Source organism: Rhinolophus ferrumequinum, chromosome 7, assembly GCF_004115265.2.
Source record: "Rhinolophus ferrumequinum isolate MPI-CBG mRhiFer1 chromosome 7, mRhiFer1_v1.p, whole genome shotgun sequence".
NCBI lineage: Eukaryota > Metazoa > Chordata > Mammalia > Chiroptera > Rhinolophidae > Rhinolophus > Rhinolophus ferrumequinum.
The window spans coordinates 63,030,456-63,052,815 of record NC_046290.1 but is presented as its reverse complement, the minus strand read 5'-3'; the positions used below and the strand labels follow the sequence as shown (position 1 = coordinate 63,052,815).

The window sequence follows — 22,360 nt, the reverse complement described above, 5'->3', positions numbered from 1 at the left end:
GATTTTTAGAAAGTAGTAAATCTGTCTATATTTACTATTTATTGATGGATTTGTTTATTTTGAAACAATATATATAAAGAAAAGTAATGAAAAGCTTGGAACATACTTGGAGCTTAAGAAATGTTTGCTGGATTTGAATTTAAATCTTGCTTATTAATTAGACCCATGTAAAAACTGTTCTTGAAAAGTTATTTAGAAGACCTAAGTTGACTTTCTATTTTTCCAGATTGGCATCTTCCATGTGGCCCAGTGAACAGCTATCACTCTCTTGCCATTTACACTAGTTTCAAGACACCTTATCATAGTTCTGGAAATGTGTATTGAAGGAAGATCACAATTTTTGCCCACCAAAATTGAAAATTAATAACATCCTGTGCTGGCTAAGATATGGGAAATAGACACTCTTTTTTTTTTTTTTTTAATTGGGGAAGGGGAATAGGACTTTATTGGGAAACTGTGTGTACTTCCAGGACTTTTTTCCAAGTCAAGTTGTTGCCCTTTCAATCTTAGTTGTGGAGGGTGCCATTCAGCTTCAAGTTGTTGTTCTTTCAGTATTAGTTGTGGAGGGTGCAGCTCAGCTACAGGTCCAGTTGCCATTGCTAGTTGCAGGGGGCGCAGCCCACCATCCCTTGCGGGACTCGAGGAATTGAACTGGCAACCTTGTGGTTGAGAGGATGCGCTCCAACCAACTGAGCCATCCGGGAGCTCAGCGGCAGGTCAGCTCAAGGTGCCGTGTTCAATTTTTTTAGTTGCAGGGGGCGCTGCCCACCATCCCTTGCGGGACTCGAGGAATTGAACTGGCAACCTTGTGGTTGAGAGCACACTGGCCCATGTGGGAATTGAACTGGCATCCTTCGGAGTTAGGAGCATGGAGCTCTAACCGCCTTAGCCACCGGGCCGGCCCCGGGAAATAGGCACTCTTGTAACATTTGATAGGATGTGAACTATTTAAACCTTTTTGGAAAAATTCATGTTGTAAGAAATAAAAGCACTGGTCCTTGTAGTGGCAAGTATTGACACAAACTCATGTTCATCAATAGGGAAATAATTGAAGAAATTATGATTTTCCCACAATATAGAAGATAATGTACCTCTAAAAAAAAGACTAGATAAATCTGTACGTGTTGATTAGAAAAATGCCTGTGATATTTTTCTTAAATAAATTGTGAAATAATAGACAAAATATAATATGCTCTTGGTTAACAACAAACAAGAACTGAAAACTCAACCACAAAAAATAAACCTGTATGAGTGTGTATTTGTATAATACCTTCAAAAGTGTGTAAGGATATATCCTAAATTGTTATAGTTGGTAAAAACAAGGAGTTGAGACAATGGGATGTTTAAGGGAAGAGCAAGGCGATCACTTGACCTTTTACTCCTCTGTTGTTTGAAGGCCTGATTTCAAATTAGTGGAATAGGAAGAAAAAGACAGCTTGGGGATGCAATATGGAAATGGAGTGGATGGGACGTGACAACTCTTTGGATGTGGGGGAGAGGAAAGTAAAGAAATCAAGGCGAGCTCATCAATTGCTAGCCTGAGCGACTGGGGGAATGATGCTATCATTCATAAAAATAGAGATATCCTGAGACGAAGAGAATTCTTTTTTCATCGTTACCAAAGAAAGATGAAGAGTCTGGGTTATCAGTCAAAGTTGTGCTGTTTCTTATTTTAAATGATAATTGCTCTTAGAGGAAAGCTTCTTATCCTGGTCTTGAAATCTCAAAAAAATGCTATTTTATCGTTGTATTTCATGAAATTATAGAACTAAAACAGCCAGACTGCTGTATAAAATGTTGTCTTATCTATGTATACTATTCTAAAACAAAGTAACATTTTTTTTTAATTGGAAAATTTATAGGAATTTAAAATCATCTCAAACATGTGAAGAAAAATAAGCACCCCTGCTCTATTCAAAGTAGCAGAAAGCAATCTGACCTGTACGATTTTTACTGTATGTTTCTTTTGTGTTGTTTTAATATAGTTAATACTCTGTAAGTGCATTTGTAACTCAATGCCTAGTAAATTGAGAAAGTATATCCTTGCTAAAGATGTTTTGTAAAGGTAGTCTTACAGAGAATTTTAGATCTAGAAATAACTTGTGCACTTTTATTGCATAGAAAGCAGGATTAGAAATTTAGTTTCATTGTCAATGTGTTTCTTGCAAATATTGTCAAAATGCTGTGTGAATTGATTTTTTTCTGTTGGAGCTGACATAGAAGTATGTAACCCATCAGTATGAGCCCTTTTGTAGGAGTCAACAAAGTCACCTGAATAAATCATTTTAATTTTCAACTCAGTTATGTGTAAATCAACTGTTCTTATATACCTTTATTTTCCATTCACCATTGATTGTATTTTTACTTCAGACACTATCCTATGTTAGTCTTTCTTAGTTGAATTATGTGAGGCTTTCCATGGGAAATGTTTTTCATATTTCTAATTTGAGTTGAAACGGGACTCCCTGTGACTGCCATGTTTTTATTTGGAGTCTAAAGGATTTCATGAATTTCAAAACCTTCAGAGAACCAGGTGATTGTACCGTGTGAATTCACAAGATGATTTATTTTATTGACTAATTCTCATAGTTTAAGTTAAGCTATATATGGTCCCTCACTAGAGGAACTAAAAGAGAGATAATATATTTAATATTTTGTATGTTTCTTGTTTTTCAGAAAATAAATACTTCTGGAACCAGTAATGCAGATGTACCTTTGGCTGATCCCGGAATGTACCAATTGGACATTACATTAAGAAGGGGTCAGAGTTTAGCTGCTCGAGATCGAGGAGGTAAGATCCTAAGAACACCATCACTTGGAAGCTTATTCTGTGTGTTTTTGACAAAATTTGTTTTTCTTATGGTTGCTTAAGTAAAAACTATGTATGTATTTTATAATATTATAACTTTTAGAAGGTTGGGTTCAGCGATGTGGTTTGAAAAGTTATCTGACTCCTCTGATCACGGAGGAAGAGGTTACGATGCACGTTTGAAAACTCTGAGCTAGTCCCAACCCAGACAGCAAGGTCCCTACCAAACTGCTGACAAATTAGATTCTGCATCATATCTTATCTGATGACACAATCGGTTAAGCAGGTGAGACACATATTTGAGGCCATATCAGAAGTCACCTTTTAGCAGACCTGACATTCTTTTTGCTGCATTGATTTACTCAGTTAAATCTGCTAAAATTGCAGAAACCAGAACTAGTATCTCACCAAAACTTTGGAGATTCCAACAAATGATTTTCTGAGGCTTGGTTGGACCTGACAGTAGTCTCATCGTGAATTAAACGGGCATTTGTAGGCTGTAATGAAGGAACATACAAGGCAAATACTCTTTAGTTCCTGGATTCCAAATCTCAAGGCGATTTCCTGACGAACTAACCTGGGCTACGTTAGGGATTCCTTGAATCCAGGGTAGAAGCAGGACCAGAGATAGACCCTAAACATACTGTGTAGCATCTTTTGCACATTTTGAAAGATCGACTATTCAAGATGTGAAGAACTGAGGACCCTCAAGGTCCACAATCCGATAGGAAGCTGAATTTGGTGTAACTCCTCCCACTCGGAAGAAAGAGAGTCCCTACGACTCTAATGCATTGTCAGAGAACCTGGAGAGTGCTCCTGGCATTACATGAGCTTGTTTTTCTCCTCCAACCCCACTGTTATCCATACTTAGGGAGAGGAAGGAACCAAATTAGAACTATTGTTTGTTATTTTTATCTCCTGTCTCTACAAGAATAAAATGGAAAAAATAATTTAATAATGTTGGTTTTTTCTTTATGACTAGAAACTATACAAATAGTGGATTTCGTTTTTAAATAAAAACTAGTAAATATCAGAACATTCTTAATGAATGAAGGTGAGATTGGAAATGTAAGCATTTAAACACATGGGGGAAATTTTCAAAATTAACCATCTGATTTACTAACTGGGGAGAAATGTTTATTGAATTGAACTGGTTGTCTCAAAAGAAGTGACAATTAGATCAGAGAAAGAAAAAAATGCTATTAACATAGTTTTATCTATGTACCATTTGTAGTTTTTAGAGTGCTCTTAATTCTATATATTACATCATTTGAGCTAGCACATAATTGAACGATGCCTCAGGAGATCATACTCTTAGTCGTAGACGTGCCCTCTCAACAATAGTAAATACATATGCATCCATTACTTATTGTAGCGTTGTTTGTAATTATAAAATACCCATGAATAGAATAAACCATAATACATTCAGATGGTGAGATACTATGCAGCTATAAAATAAATAAGGAAAATCTTTAGGAATTGATATGGGAAGAGTTACAAGATATATTATTAGGTGAAAAGGCAAAGTGCAGAAGATTACTGACAGTATGCAGTGTTTCATGTCAGAAAGTAAGGAGTTAGAAAATTAGGTATTATCTTCTCATTTGTTCAAAAGATATATTGGAAGTAAACTCCAGAAACTAATGTGATTGGTAACATTCATAATATGGTAAGAACAGGTGTCAAGAATGGGGGAATGGGAATGGAGTAAAAGGCGTGAGGAGGAAGTGACATTTCTCTGAGTAAACCTTCTTGTATAGTTCTAATTCTTTAACCATGGCGATATGTCAGCACCCCTATAAATAAATGAATGAGTAAGTGAATATAGATATAGATATATCTCTATATCTCTATAGCTCTTATTTATCTATATCCATCTATCTACCTACCTACCTACCAGGATGTAGAAGGAACACAAAAAGAACATAATTATAGCCACACTTCAGGGGAATGGGGAGTAAAACAACTAATTTAAGTGATTATGTAAGTGATAATTTAAGTGTTCGGATTAAACACTATAAAACTCAAGACAAAAAGAACTGTAAATAAATAATGTATTCGATCTAGAGCATGAGTGTCAATTCTGAAACTACTTAATGTGTATATAAAACATGAGCAAATAAGTAAATATATTATAGATAATGAGAACCAGGTTTCTTATTGTTGGAGAAAGAGGTTACAAATATAAAACAGGGAAAAGCTAGAATGAACCTTGTGGTGTTTAAGAGGTATCAGTATGAACTAATGGTTTTTAGTATTTATAGAGATGTATAACAATTAAAATGAAAAGAGGTGTGTGTGTGTGTGTCTGTGTGTTTCCTAGATCCTATGCTGAGAGGCTTAGAAGCAATCACAAAAGTGTAATGACAAAGTAAGTAATGAACACACTTGGGCCCAGATCTTGGTGTCAAATTACAATTTCCCCAATAAACATGAGCAGGGCTCCTGGAGAAATGGTTGATTGCAGAACTGGGGCAGCAAAAGTATAAGATGAGCCTGGAATATTTTGCAATAACAGAAAGTAAGGAAGTACTCAAAACTTGATAGCAGAATGTCAGAATAACATAGGAACCAACTTAAAAGAGCTCCTAATGACCAAAGCTAGAACAATTTCAGCAACAAAATAAATAATGGCAAGAGTACATTCTAACCCATCGCATAATATAAATATCTATGACTAATAATTGAATAAATTAATAAGTGGGGGGGAAGGCACAGCTTTTCCTTATGGTAGAATTCTAATGAACAAATATTGAAGGGAAAATAGAAATAGAAATCCACCTTTAAACAAACAACACAAGTAATAATTATTGCAGGCAAAGATCATCAATTGATACTAAAATTGTAGGTGTAAAATTATGATGAGAAGCAGAATATTTGCATCATTTCAAAGTATTTCCCCACAAGATACATATGAATTACAAAGGAGAAAATAGTAAATTAACAGTGGAGAAACTGGAAGACACCACATTTACCAAGTGATCAAAGTTAACATCAGCAGTGATGACACAGACAGATTTCATGGACCTACTGATATGATGTATATGATTTCTGTGGCATTTTATCATAATACATAAAGTCAGTGGAAACATGAGAACATATCAGGCAAACTTCGGCAAGATACGATGCCAATTATCTGAGCAGAGTGGCAGCTACCCTTTGGACAGGGCATGTACAATCTTGGTCCACAATTTTGAGTCTGGATGATGCTGTGCATGCACCCCTGTCTTTCTTAAAGGAGCACATTCTTCTCTAGAGATGTCTCTACCAAAAATAGGAATTGTTTTAAGGTAGAATGAGGGGATCATGTTCTTAAGAAAAACAGGAGAGAAAAATACTACTTATTACTTTTTGGAAGTGAAGAATATCCCAAAATGTTTAAAATGCAAACTCCAATCCAGCTTCGCTATGTTACTTACTCGCCTAGCATTCATGAAGTTTTTATTGGGTAGATAGGAGAAAAGAAATTTAAACAGAGGAGACAATCCGAGTTAAGTTTGGGATTGATTAAAATTCACGTTAGACCCACCTATGAATAACACATGTTGAAGCATATGATTGTGTAGTCAGTATTGGATCACTTTAGATTTGCGAATTTATATACATATAATTTATATACACATAGGACAATTGGATGTAGATGGATAGTTTGAAGTGAGAAAACAAGTCAGGAAGCATTGCAGTCACTTGGGAGCATAGTTTTGAAGTCCTAAACTAGGATTACGGATGTGGAAATAGAGAAGGAAAGAAAAATACGGATGATGGTATAGGGAAATGTCCAGTAGCACCTGAGATCAATTAGATAAGGGGTTCAAAAGAAACTACAGAGATTTTAAGGCTAATGGTGCCGGGGAGTCGTGTGGACTTAGGAAAAATGTAAATGTAAGAAAAAAAATTGTATTACTATTAGAATTAACAGAAATTCTACTCGTATCATTTATTACATTAATCTCCTCACCTACTGCCCAGAAAAACCAAAATGCCTATGATCCCTATGTCCTATCCCATATCACCCTTGCACATAATAGTGGAACAGAAAAACTCATTTCCACCATTTCTAGAATGTTGTTTGAACTTTGCATCTCCAGAATCTTCCTTCATATATTATAGGCATGAAGTTGGGCTCAGCATTCCAAACTAGCCATCATTCTTCCATTTTTATAACCTGTTTTGCAGAACAATAACCAGATGGCTTCTTGGAATGGTACTACCTTTTCCTAGGTTTTATTATCTCTTCTTTAAGTAGCCCGATAAACTGGAAATAACTTGGGGAGTCTGACACACATAATTTCAAAGCCAAGCTCCACATTTTATTAGCTGTGTGACTTTGAGATGTGCAATCTCTCTGCTACAATTGTAGGGTTCCAGATTTAGCAAATAAAAACACAGGCTGCATAATTAAATTTGAATTTCAGATAAATGACATTAGCTTTTTAACTGAGTTCCTTATTTTACCTTGTGGTCCTGTGGCAATTGTCATGATTAGGTATGATTAGAAAAATGCCACTTATATTTTAACTGGGTTGGACTTTTCAGGACTATATTATCATCTATCACATTTTAAAGTTAATATCTTTTTTAAAAATTAAAATTTATTGGGATAATTGTTAGTAAAGTTACATAGGTTTCAGGTATACAATTCTGTAATATATCATCTATATATCACATTGTGTGTTCACCACCCAGAGTTGCTTCTCCTTCCATCACCATATATTTGACTCCTTTTTCCTTCATCTACCATCTCCTCTCCCTCCTTACCTTCTGGTAACCACTAAACTATGGTCTTTGTCTGAGTTTTTGTTTCTTTGTTTGTTTGTCTTGTTCCTTTGTTGTTTTCAGTTTTATATCCCACATATGAGTGAAATCATATGGTTCTCTACTTTTTCTGTCTGACTTTTTCACTGAGCATAATAATCTCAAGATCTATCCATGTTGTCACAAATGGTCCTGTTTCATCTTTTCTTATGGCAAAATAGTACTCCATTGTGTATATGTACCACATCTTCCTTATCCAATCATCTATCAAAGGACACTTTGGTTTTTTCCATGTCTTGGCCACTGTAAATAAAACTGCAGTGAACATTGGAGCACATATGTCCTTACAGATAAATGTTTTCAGATTTTTGGGTGGATACCCAGGAGAGAGATTGCTGGGTCATAATGGTAATTCTATTCTTAAGTTTTTTAGGAACCTCCACACTGTCTTCTTGACAGTGAAGACATGATAATTTGTATTGCTAGAAAAATAAGAACAATCTCCATAGATATGTCTGGTGAGAGCAATTCCTTGCAATCTGATTTCTTGAAATTTGTATCATGGAGGATGTTTTCATTTCCTAGGACTGCCTTAACAAATCACTGCAAAGTTGGTGGCTTAAAACAACAGAAATTTAATATCTCACCATTCTGGGGACCCAGAGTTAAAAAAATCAAGGTGTGATAGGGCAACACTCCCTCCAAAGGCTCTTGGAAAGAATTTATCTTTGCCTCTTCCAGCTTCTGGCGGCTCCAGGCATTCCTTGGCTTATGGTAGCATCACGCCAATCTCTGCCTCCATCTTCTCATGGCACGCCCCTCTGTCTCCATGTCTCAAACCTCCCTCTCCTTTCTCTTGTAAAGACATCAGTCTTTGGAGTAAGGGCCTACCCTATATCCAGTATGATCTTATCTCAAGATTCTCAACATAATTGCATTTACAAAAGCCCTGTTTCCAGGTAAGGTCACGTTCACAGATACTGGGGATTAGGACTAGGTCACGTTTTTCGGAGAACCCATGTCAACCCACTACAAAGGTCAATTAATTGCTTCTCTTCAAATACTAGGACCAAACTTAAATCATCAAAAACATGATCCATGTAAAATAGTTTATTGTGAGTCTCTTGATAATGGTGTTAGAAAGCCCTGGGTTGAGTAGAGAATCTCAATGAGACCACTCTGAAACTCCTAATGTCCACTCTGTGAGTCGGATGTGTCATTGCGAAAGGAAAGTTCCTAAGTGTTCTAAGAACAATGTTTTCAGGTTGGAGTAGGAATTATAAAAACCTGGAGCCTGGGAAAAGATTTAAAACGTTATCTCCTGTCAAGCTTCACTTTTCTCACAGTTTAATGACACCTCACTTATACCAGCCAGATCTGAGAAAATGAATTGGAAAACATTTTTTTTCAAAAATAAATTCAACTTGATAAAACTGAAACATATTCTGTGTTCTAAGTGTCAACAAGTTGGTTGGTGGGGGGCAGCGGTCTGCTAGCAATTTTGTCATTAGAATGTAATTTATGAAAGCTCTTAGATAGTTATTCTCCGAGTGGTAAGGCATAGTAATATTTCTAGAACATACCATGCATCGACATGTTATTTGGTATTTACATATATGTCCTCTAATCTAAATAGGATTGGCCCGAAGAGCAGCTGCCACCTCAATACATTCACTCACTGCTTAGTGTTCAAGGTCCCCTTGGTTTTGACCCTGGGGAATTGCCTCTATGGTAGGACAGTCATATATCCTGGTTTGCCTGGGGGCAGTTCTGTTTTTTACCTGTTGACTGCTGTAATTGTTAACAGTGCTCCATTTTACTCTCAAAACGGGTTCCAATTTCACAGACATAGTATATTCTGGTGCTTCCTAGAGAAAAATCTTAATTCCATTAAAGTTGATCAGAATATTAAGCATTATAAATGTTCCTTTTTCCCCCAGAAGGGGAATGCAACTTACATCATCAGAGAAAGGGTTGTTTCTGAGCTGGTTTGAGGGCTTTTCTTGGAAGCCGCTTCTTTAGGTTTACACAGCCTTTAACAAGCTATTTTGATCAAGAAAAGGTCTGTCATGTTGCATTTTTGTGTAAGATTATGAATTGAACGTGTTGCTAGTAAATCATTTTTTGCGTTTCTTACAGATGGTGGAATCAGTTATAGACTTGTTTTACCCCGTTCAGACACAATTATTTATGTACATGTTAATGTTACTCCTTTCAACAGTTTCCTACCATTGGGAAATTAAAAAAAAAATCAAATAATCAAATCATATTTCCAGGAAACCAAAAAAAATCAGAGTGACTCAATTTGAATGATAGCTATTTCCCTTAGTTTATGATCGTAAGCTACACGCGCACACACACACACACACACTCACACACACACACTTTCTTCTGTTTTTAATTTGTCTTATTTTCATACATCTAAAAAGCATCACTCGTTAACACACAAAGATTCCCTTGTTGTATGTTGATTTAAGTCGATGCTATACAATTTCTAAACGCTGAGAATGGGCTTCTACCTGGAGATTTTATAAAAGACTCCAAGACTGTACCATTGTCATAGGAAGCTTTCTGTTCTGGCCTTTATACTTTATTTATTCTGAGCCAGAACCAAAAGGTGCAGTGGCTCTTCTCTAGGCTATCTGTAGCAATATATACGTGGAGGGATTCTTAGCTTCAAAACTCCCAAGGTTTGCTCAGAGACGCCATTCTTTACCAAATGTAAATCTCATGCTCTGTAAACCATAGAGCAGGCACTACACCCATTTCCTGAAGAGACTCGTCCTCTGAAAATGATGTCTCCACATATGAAATGCAGTCATAGCACACCTAATTAAATATTGACTTTTAAGTGTACTATGTCTTCTATTCTTATGGTTACACATTTGCTTTGCTTAGTTATACTTAGAAAGAAGGACCAATTTTTATCTAACCTTTGCATATAGCTACATTGCCATGAAAAGTGAAAGGACCCAGAAAAGGCAATGTGTACAATATCTGACACTGTAATTCAGCATCTCTGTTAACAAAGGATGGTTTTAAGCTTAACTCATTTTAGAAGTTCATCTCTAAGTTCCATTTATTAGGTGGTGTCCTTAAATTCATCTGAGGTGAATTAGCTTGTATTCATGGTTTTCCATATTTAGACTTTTTAAAAGATATGTTCCTTCTTGGTATAAGCATATGGGAAATCATATGTGTTTCTGGATTTGGATGTTTTGTGCTGATAGGAAGACATAGTCTCAGGAATTTAGTTCCATGTTCCCTGAAATTGGATCATGCGAAGTATACAAAATTACACTTTCCATAAATTTTGAAAGTTCACTTGGGCATAGTACACCAATTAAGAATGGGTTCACATTTTTGGTACAACTGATATAGTCAAAATTATATAAAGTATAGGCCTATCAATTAAGATGATTTTAAGACAGGGCATTCATTCTGATTAGCACTAATTTAATCTCCTAAATTTGGGGTTAGAGAGAGAGAGCAAAAAGGACTAAAGGGATTCCATCATGTACCTAGCATACAATAAACCATTAAAAATAATACCAACAAAACTCTAAAATAAATAACTGCGATTAGATATGTCTCTTCACTTCCACAAGGTCCTATTTTATTTATTTTTTATTTATTTTGTGCTGCTTTGCATTAGCAATCTACTTTTATAAAGTCATCTGTCTTTGGACCAAAATAATTCTGGAAATTCTGACTTTTAAGCCCCCTGGCACAGTCGATCAAATATTGACTCAAGGTGGCAACTCAGTTTACATTTGGAAATCTGGGCCTATGCGTGTATTCTGCAGCCTCAATAGTCTTTTCCACCAAGGTCTGAGACTGACTTTCCTTGTAATTTTTTCAGGAAACACCATGTCTGGTCTGTAGCTAAAAGTAGGAACCTTTAGGCGAGCATGAGAGGAGAACTGGCAAACAAAATCCATTTAGCTGTCTTTTTAGTGAAACTAACAAAACAATTTAAGTTATTAAAATTTTTTTCTATGATTAGGAGTATTAAGAATACTTAAGTCAAATAACTTTTTTACAATTATTTAACATTTATTTACCAAGTAATACTAACAATCTTTTAAAAAAGATTTTTTTAAAAATATAGTTAACATACCATGTAATATGAGTTTCTGGTGTTCACCATAGTGATTCAACGTTTAAATACCTAAGAAGTGATCACCATGGTAAGTCTGGCAACCATCTGACCCTGTGCCACCGCAGCACAATATTACTGCCTATGATCCCTGTGCTGAACATTACATCCCCAAGACTTACTTGTTTTATACCTGGAAATTTGAACCTCTTTTTCCTCTTTACCTTTCCCCCTTTTAAAAAAATTTCAATGGTAGTTGATTTTCAATATTATTTTACATTAATTTCATGTGTACAGCATAGTGGTTAGACATTTTTATAATTTAATAAGTGATCCCCCTGACTAGTCTAGTACCCACCTGGCACTATACATAGTTACTACCACATTATTGTCTATATTGACTATGCTTTACTTTATATCCCCATGACCATTTTGTAACGACAAATTTGTACTTCTTAATGGCTTCCCTTTTTTCACCCTGTCCCCTCAGTCCCCCTCTTATCTGTCATCCTGATAAATCTAGTACCCATCTGACACTGTACATAGTTATTACAATATTATTGACTATATTACTTATGCTATACCCTACATCCTCATGACTACTTTGTAACAACCAATTTGTACTTCTTAATCCATTCCCCTTTTTCATCCACCCCCAAACTCCCTCCTATCTGGCAACCATCAAAATGTTTTCTGTATCTATGAATTTGTTTTTGTTTTGATTGCTTGTTTATTTTGTTCTTTAGATTCCACATATAAGTGAAATCACATTGCATCTGTCTTTCGCTGTCTGACATACTCCACTCAGCACAATACCCTCCAGGTCCATTCATGCCATCGCAGATGGGAAGAACCCATTCCCTTCCCTGGCCAAGCAATTCTCCATTGTAGGTGGTACATGGAGAATTGTACCACCTACTCTTTATCCATTCAGGGACACCCAGGTTGCCTTCATTTCTTGGCTATTGTAAACAACGCTGCAATGAAAGTATGGATGCAAACATCCGCTTGAAGTAGCATTTTGGGTTTCTTTGAATAAATTCCCTGAAGTGGGATTAGTGAATCCTTCTTTGTCTCTTGTTATGCCCTTTGTTTTAAAGTCTATTTTGTCTGCTATAAATATTGCTATCCCAGCCTTTTGTTTTTTTACATTTCAATTTTCATGAAATATCTTTTTCCATTCCTTTAGTTTCAGTCTGTGTGTGTCTTTCAATCTGAAGTGAGTCTCTTGTAGGCAGCATATGTAAGAGTCTTGTTTTCTTATCGATTCAGCCACCCATTTTTTGATTGGAGCATTTAATACATTTACATTGAAAGTAATTGTTTGTAGAGATGTAATTATTGCCATTTTATTGTTCATGTTTTATTTATTTATTTACTTTTTTTCATCTTAAAGAAGTCCCTCTAAGATTCCTTGTAATCTTGGTTTGGTGTTGATGAACTCCATTAGCTTTTTCTTGTCTGGGAAGCTCTTTGTCTATCCTTCAATTCTAAATGATAGCTTTGCTGGGTAGAGTAATCTTGGTTGTAGGTCCTTGCTTTTCATCACTTGGAGTATTTTGTGCTACTCCCTTCTGTCCTGCAAAGTGTCTGTTGAGACATCAGCTGATAGTCTTATGGGAGCTACCTTGTAGGTAACTAACTGCTTCTTGCTGCTTTTGAGATTCTCTCTTTGTCTTTAACCTTTGGCATTTTAATTGTGATGTGAGTTTTGATCACTCTTCAGTGACACAGCATATAGTCACATGAAACTCCTCAAATACAAAATGGAGACCACAGAACCCCTCAGATCTAAAACATTCTCAGCAAACCTATGAAGCCATTCTGGGCTCCCCTTGCTGGTGCCTCTGATGTCTCCTAGATACCAAACTATTCCTCTAGTCTCACAGGCCTTCAGGCTTATTTCACTGTTCCCAGGCCTAAGGATAAATAGCAAGATGCCATAAAATCACAGAACAAGAGTCCTTTCAAATGGCATTAGATTTTGACAGGGAGCTCTGAACATGAGCTCAAATTACCGTGTCTTTGAAAAGTCTAGTAGTTTGTTGGTCATAGTTGCTCTTAAAGAGGAACGTCATGTAAACACAAAGAATCTTGAGTGTTCTTGTGTTGTTTCTTGATCTAGAGGCTGACACTTGCTTGACTTCGATGTTCCTATTGTTAACCTAAAAATAAGAAGCCAAAGTGAGAAGTAACAACTGTTTATTTGAGATCCAAAAGAAGAGCTATTCTGGAAGCATTGATTCAGGCACAAACCCAAGCAGTGCGATTAGGAGGTGAAGGCAAGGGGTATTTATGAGAAAGGGAAGGGAAATGATTACGTGAATAGAAGGAAGGAATTTCTATGGGTGTTAATAAACTAAGGAAGGAATTTCTGTGGATGCAGATAAGCTAACATAGTGATGCTAATTCTAAAGAATATCTTTAATTTTCAGTCCTGTAGTCATAACGTCTGCTTTCCTGTGGGCTTTGCAAACAGTTGTTTAGAGTACAGTGCTGCTTTAGGGCCAGTTCAAAGGTTATTTTGCCTAGTTTTAACATTCCAAACGTTTGAGGAGTAAGATGTACAAGGCAGTTCCTCTGGATGCCAGCTCTGACTCATTTTGAGGTGCCTCCATTTACATTATTTTTTTACACTATGAGGCAGGCTATCTCTGTAGATACTCCAAGAATTGTGGAAAGAAAACATTTTAGTCAATATAGTTATGAGCGTGTATCAGAAATGTATTGTAATCTCTTGCGCAAATGAAAAGGCCTCTTGTAGGCCAATTTAAAGATTCACTACCAAGAACATTTTATTGATGTTTTTAATGTCTATATTCATTTTATCCTAATAGTAAACATAAGGCTTCTAGATCAAAAATCTGACATTATTACTTAGAGTATTGCTTCCCCATGCCCCCCTTCTCTTCCTTTGGGGAGATGCAATGAGAACAGATGTCAGCTGCACATAACAGAGGGTCTGTACTGCAGGAGAGGAACCCCCAAATTATGAAATTTGTACTTTCTGTAGAAACTGCTGTACAGTAGCTCCTCCTCCACTCTTGAGAGTGAGAGAAAAAGAGCTTATCTTTCTAATGTAAGCAGATCCTCTCTTGAGAAAAGAGGTTCCTAGATCTTTACATTTACTTGAAATGTAAACTCATGACTCTAAGCCTGTCAGCCTTAGAATGTGAAAAGAAAATGGTTCTAGGGAAAAGAAGACGTTCTTTATCTTTATAGCACGTAGTTCATCCTTTATTTTGCTCCAGCTATTTGTCTTGCTTTTCTGTTAACCATGGAGCATGTCCTTTGTGAATATGTGTAAATGCTCTACAATTATGATCTGGAGTGAAATTCTTTTCATAGTTGAGGAATGACCAATTTGTCATTCACAAATATTTTTAAAATGTAGACTGCTGAGTTGTTCTGAATATTAGAGGATTACAGTTTTGTACCAAAATGTACTCAGAGACAACAACTACAAAATTATATATTTAAGCTTTTTGTTTTGAGGATGTTTTACCTACTGAAAGAAGGTATCGAAGAATAATTTCTTGCTAAACTTAGAAAAGAATGAACAATGCTTTGTTGTTCATCATTAAAGAAAATCTGTGAGTATAAATTATAAGAATAATGAAAATAAATGGCTTTTCCAATCAAAACAAGTGGATTCAAGTTTAAAAATCCTCAAATTTCAATTTTTTAAAGATGGTATCTTATTTGTAGTCTGTCATAGAAGAAAAGACCATGTTTGGGTTCTCCAGAAACAGAGCCTGAAACAGGGATTTGAGCTACTTCAGGGGATAATCCAAGAAAGTAGAGATAAGGGTGAAGGTGAGACAGGGAAGGGAAGGAATGAGTAACGAAGCATGTTGCCTTTTGGTACTCTGAGACATACTGATGGATGCCCCCAGCAAGTCCCAGGGAGAAACCAATAAGATGGGTTATTTATTTAGCAATTCCCATTTGCCTTTTGCTAAGACCTGCTCCCAGAGGTGTAGTACCTGTGGCCTGGCCCATGCATGCTCCTGCGACTGCAGAACGTCCCAGGTGCTTGATATAAGAACGGAGGTAGAAAGCCATTGGTGTTTAGGCAAACTGAGAGTGGAGATGGGATATGGACTCTGATAGCATCTGCTATGACACAGGCTGGGCATCAGAGAGACCAGAAGTAAGTCACTGAAGAACTAAGCTAAGCCTCATCTGTAAAATGGGGATAACAAATGCTTCTGCCTCCTAAGCTTGTTCTCAAGATTAAATGAGATACTGTACATGATGTTTTAGAGCAGGGCTCAAAGTAAGCCCTCTGATCATCTACTTTCATCATCAACAACAGTATTGTTATTATTAACATATTTACTAAAATGTTGATGAAATTAGTGAATATGTCTAAATGAGAGCTACAAGGACTTTTTTTCATTATTTTTAATGAGTGTTAGATAGTCTTATAGATTCTGGCATTTAGCTTTAGAGTTTTTGTTTTTAAGAATTTCTCTGGTGTTATGCTATAGTAAAACACCATGGTTTTTGCCCTAGTAGCTGACTAATGTTGTTGACAGCCAGCTCATTTTATGTCTTCGTACTGCTTACTCCAATGCGACAACCCACCCGCCTCACAGGGAAATAAAAGTAGGATTCTTGTTGAGACTTGAAAAAGCAATTGTTTTTGTGATGTTGAAGATATTTCTCATACTTTTTTCTCTGACTCTTAAAAGCACATTTTTAAAAATTTTCTCCTTAAATATCATGCTCATATTTCCTTCATCATTTCAGAATTGTCCTCTGAAATAAAGTTCTGGAAACGAATCATTATCATTTTTCAACCTAGCAAGAAAAATAAAGCTATGGAAAGCAGTTAGTATCTCAGAGTATTTAAAATTATTTGAAGTTCATTTTTACTGATTTCAGTTTCACGCGTCTGATTCAGTAATGTTGAGAAACAAGAACATTCTTTACTGTTATGAATCAGAGATGTCACAGACGAAGTCAATAGGTTTTTCTTTTGACTCTATCACATGCACCAAAAAAATCTGTAGAGTAAAAGGACAAAACGTCTTAAATGGATAATTATTGCTCTTGAAATACATTAATGTAGAGTATCAGTAATGGAGAAAACTGCACAAGGTTACATTTTAACTTTTTACAAGAAAATAAGGACTTGTCCTTAAATTTTATTAGCAAAGACAAGAACATTTTAGATTTACCAGTGCTTAATGGTACACGTACTATCACTTTATAGATTTCAAATTTGTGAGGCTATTTATGAGGCTATTTCTTCCAATGCTTTTGATATAAGTAGGACTTGTGCTTTTGAGTGGGTGCTAAGATCTGGTATATAACCTCGTGAAAACAAAGTATTGCACACACTAGTTTTAGGAATTCCAGTGTAACTGTAGAAGAAATGGTAGGACAAGTAATGTGGGAAGTCCCTGTGGAGAGAGACCTGGCTGTGCCAAGGAAGGCCTCAGAGCTGGTAGTAGTATGATTTATCTATGCCTTGGGCCTCTAGCTGGAGAGCTGGAGGTGAAGTCTGAAAAACAGTGTGTAAGAAACTGGTTCAATAAACCAGGATTTAGAATCTGTGGTATAGGCAGAATTCTACGTTGACCCCTAATGATCCATGTCCTTGTGTGGAATCTGTGACTATGATGAAATACCACTCCTGTGATTATGCTATATTATGTAATATGGCAAAAGTGGAGGGATTTTTGCAAATGTAGTAAATATCTCCAATCAATTGACTTTGAGTTACACGGGCAATGCTTTTTGATGGGCCTGACCTCATCAGGTGAGCCATTTAAAAGGAACTGGTGCCCTCCTTGAGATGGAGAGATCCTTGTGCTGGCCTTGAAGAAGCAGTCAGCCATGTTATAAACTGAAAATGGAGAGGTATGGCTTCCAGGAGACAAGGGCTTCCACCTTACAGCTACGAGGCACTGAATTCTGCCAACAACCTGAATGAGCTTGGGAAAAGCCCCCGAGGTCCAGATGAAAACTCAGCCCAGCTGACACCTTTACTGCAGCCTTGTGAGGCCCTGAGCAGAGCTCCCAGTTAAGCCAAGCCTGACCTATAGTAACCTTGAGACAGCAAATGTATTTGTCACGCTCTAGTAGAAAACTCATAGAGGGTCTAAGTTAAGGAGAGACAAAAGGGACCTTCATTTGTCTTTTCTTCTAGATTGCCCAAGCTATTTCAATTCTTCCGGAAAATACTCTTTAAGAACACTGGACTTAACCAAATCTTAAATAGTTTCCCTTAAGAAGGCTAGAAGGTAGAGAAGCAACTAAATTAATATGGAATTATCAGATGCCAAGATGTTTTCAAAAATCTACTTCCAATAAAAATCATTTTTAGGACATCCAATAAGCAGAATTGCTAAAGAGTACTTTCATTTCACTAAAAGATTAGCATTTAAAAAATATATTCATTAATTCTTGAGGTAGCAATCATTTGAATACAATGGAAATCGATTGTGACATTTCTAAATGGAAATGAGGATGTTAGGGAAGATTGAAATGACTCAGAAAAGATACAGTGAAACTCTGTAAAAACTTATAAATCAGCCTAGGGCTCTGCCCCCCCCCAAAAAAAAATACAAAAGGCCTCAATATCTGTTAATGTAAAAGTATTTTTAAAGGATATATCTTTATCTCAAGAATAAAAATATAAACCTCAGAGCTTTTAGTATTCATGAAAAGTTGATTTGCCTTAGCTTGGAAGAAACTGCTTTAGTAAATTTATAGTGAAACAACTTTAAAGAAAATAAGTAAATTGAAATATAAAAATAAACAGTTGGCTAGGAGGACAACATTGCTGAAATTTTAGTGCAATCTTTCAGCTTCTAAGAGCCTAGTCACAATGTAAGGAGTGTCTGTGGCAAACAGGATCAGTGTTTCTCATGGTAGCAAAGAGAAATTCCGTTATTTGGACTTTCTAACTTTTACAAAGTTTCCTAAGGATGAAATTAAATGTGAGAGGCTAAAGCAAACAGATAAAACTCCCTGTGTAAAACCACACTCAGTACGAAGAAGATGTCCAAGTGATTCTATGTGTAACCGTGACAGCTTTGGACTTTCATGGAATCATGTATTTGACTTATCAAAAATACTGCACTGTCTCCTAAACACATGGACTGGTTTTGTTTTCTCTGCACGTGCGTTAAGTTCTGTGTTCGGGTTCTGCCGAGGAAGTCCCAAGCTATGGCCTAAATCCCTTCAGCATTAAAAGACCTCTTTTGCAGGCTGCCCTGCAAGGTCCCATGTCAATAGGGATATAGATGACAATGTTAATAATAATTACAGTGATCAATTAGAGAGTTATGTAGTATAAAATGATGAAACAATAGAGTATAAAATTTTTTTTAAGATTTGGTGACTTGGGACATTTAACGTGACAAGACTAATGCCTGGCCTATAGAATGCATGCAATATATGTTAACTATTTTAATAAAAAGAACAACCACGAATGGACCCAAGCACAGTGCTACAGTGTATTGAAGTTTGAACTACTGGTTGTTGGGGAATTAAAGAAACGACCCTGTATTACATTCTTCGTAAAACTGATTATTATCTAAGGTCTGAAATTTATAAAGTCCATGATAACACACGCTAAAGTGGATACTTTGCTATATCGAACATGGAAAACAAGAAAGAAGCAGATATATGTTGAGGAAACAAAAAAGAGCAGACTATCTTTCCAGTTGTGCAAGAAAACACACACACACACAATATCTCTTCAGTTGTGTAAGAAAACACACACACACACACACACACACACACACACACACAACAATAGTCACATCCTGCATTTCTATGGCATTTTTATTTTTCGTCCTTTTAAAAGTTCATTCTGATTACAAAGCCAGATAAAAGCCAGACTTGCTCCACATGTGTTTTGGGAGTCAAGTAAACAGAATTTATGAAGTTACTATTATGGTCACAAATTGATGAAAAATTAAAGACTTGGGACTTGGGTTTGGAATTCATATTTTAAGTAAAAAAGCTTCAAACGACGAGAAATTGTAAATCTGTGATATTTTGATGATGGCAGTATTGTTATCAATCCTTTGGGCAAGTCCTTTGATCTCTATACTGAACTTCCAAATAGACATTGTAGGTAAGAAAATCTAGAGAAGAGAGAAGAAAAAAAAATTCTTATTTCAAATAAAACAAAAACTGAAACCATTAATGACTGCGGCTTCAAATCGTTTTTCCCATTTAAGATGACATTCATATACACTGATAACCTTTCTAAGAAAGTCTTTTATTAGGTTCAACTAAGTTTCCTTAGAGCTTTTTAAAACTATCTCCAACTACACCAAAAAGATGTTCTTCAGGGTAGAGTCATTAGTTTCCTGTTGCTTTGTAACTAAGTTCCACAAGCTTATCAGCTTAAAACAACATCCATTTAATAGTTCACAGGTGTTGTAGGTCAGAAATCTGGGCATGGCATACCTGGGTCCTGTGCTCGGAGTCTCACAAGGCTGAAATCAAGGTGTCAGCAGGGCTGATCTCTTATCTGGAGTTCAGGACGCTCTTCCAAGTTCATTCTTGAAAGTGGCAGAATTCAATTGCTTGCAACCACAGGTCTGAAGTCCCTGTTTTCTTGCTGTCTGCCAGCCTGCCAGCCAGGGGTTTCTTTCAGCTCCTAGAGGCCAGTCTAAGGTCCTTTCCATATGGCCACCTCCATTTTCAAGCCAAGAATAGCACATCAAATCCTCATGCTTCAAATCTGACTATCCTTTCTACTACCAGACTACCAGGTAGAGAAATCTTGTGCTTTTAAAGGAAATTAGATTAGGTTTGGTCCACTTTGACAGTCTCCCTTTTGATGAACTCAAAGTCAACTCATTAATAACCTTAAAATTACATCTGAAAATTCCTTCTGTAATATATGAGGTCAGACAATTCAGTTTGCGAACTCATCCTAGAAAAAGTGCTACATACCTCATTGCTGAATATCACTATGGTCACCTTTGAAGTTCCCCCCTTGGGAAGCTATGCATTGATGCCAGTGCCTAGTCCACCCTTCAAAGCAATTTTGGAATTCTTTTTCTGGAATGGCCATCAGAGCTGTCATCGTATTACCCTTGATGTCCTGAATGTCGTCAGAATATCTTCCTTTCAATATTTCCTTTATCTTCAAGTAAAGAAAGAAGTCACTGGGGGCCAGATCAGGTGAGTAGGGAGTGTATCCAATACAGTTATTTGTTTACTGGCTAAAAATTCCCTCACAGACGGTGCCTTGTGAGCTTGTGCAGTCGTGATGCAAAAGCCATGACTTGTAGGAGAAAAGTTCAGGTGATCTAACTTTGTCACGCCACCTTTTCAGCACTTCCAAGTAGTAAACTTGGTTAACTGTTTGTCCAGCTGGTACAAATTCATAATGAATAATCCCTGTGATAATCAAAAAAGGTTAGCAACATCATTGCAACAAGTTCGCGAACGTAATTGTCAGACCTTGTAAGTTGCAAATCACAGACATGATATCTCATCATATTCACAGTCCAGGGACTAGGACAAGAAATCTTGGGGGTGCATTTTAGAATTTTGCCTACCACAGTAGGGCAGACATTTACCACCAGGTCCCAATAACGACTATGTCATTATGTGCTGGGCAAGTCATCAATATTTAATAAATCCTCGTTGCCTTAAATATGATATTTTAGTGATGAATGTTGGGTGCCAAATCTCATTTGGTCTTATTAAACTAATATCAAAATAAGATAATACTAACATCAACAGGAGTCATAGAAGATTCTGAAAATTATTTATATTTGATTATATTACATTAGGTATAGCTTATAAATCTAAATTTTAAAGGACATAGTGTAGATATAAAGATGAGAAGTGTAAAAATTCGCATTCATTTTACATGCATTATTAACCTTTATGTTGGCTTTGTCAAACTATTTCATACCAGCTAGTCTTAAATTTAGAAATTACTTTGAGTAATTTAAGAAAACAATATAGTACTTGCCCTTTTATAATTGGCCCTTTGAGTACATTCTATTTTTCAGGTGCTGGTATATTCCCTGATCAAAGGGTAATGATTTCGCATCAGACAAGGGAATCTTAAAATATTTTTATCTATTTATTCATTCGCTCTTCTATTTTAACTCCCTTGAAGAAAAATCCCAAGTTCTTACTAAGGATCTGTGGACTCCCACATAAATTGTCGTGCCACCAACCTCTGACTTCATCTCCTATCACTCACTTTCTGGGTCACTCACTCCATCCACACTAGAATTCTTCAGAGCCTCTGCATCTCTGCTTCCTCTGCCTGAAATTTGCTTCAGGTCTCCTTTCAAATGTCTCCTTACAGGTGGAGGCTTTCCCTGCACACTCTATCTAAAATAGCACCACTGACCCCGGGCTTTATGTTGTTTCATGCACCTATCACCAAATGGCATATTATTCCCTTTTTATGGGCTCCTTTCCTGTTTCCCTCCACTAGAATGAACGTTCTCTGGGAGTAGGGACTTGGTTTTATGTTCTGTTGAATCCCCAGTGCCTAGCACATAATAGACATTCAGTAAATATTGTTGAACGCATGAATGTATTTCAGAAAAAGAAAAATAATTCAGTAAATCACTGGAGAATTCATTCACTCTGTAAACCAGCACAAATCTTGTATTCAGAGAGAGCCCTGTCTTACTTGAAACCGTAACAATATTAACAGAAGTGGAAAAGTAGCAAGTTTGGCAGAAAGGCAG

The 22,360-nt window shown here is 36.4% G+C and overlaps 1 protein-coding gene across 1 annotated transcript in view; it reads left to right on the top strand.

Annotated features, from left to right (window-relative positions):
- The window catches only part of MCTP1 (multiple C2 and transmembrane domain containing 1), a 492,067-nt gene that overhangs the window by 208,730 nt on the left and 260,977 nt on the right, over positions 1 to 22,360 (top strand). The window contains 1 exon segment of the mRNA XM_033110903.1: positions 2,677 to 2,791. Within this exon segment, the coding sequence (XP_032966794.1) occupies positions 2,677 to 2,791 (115 nt within the window).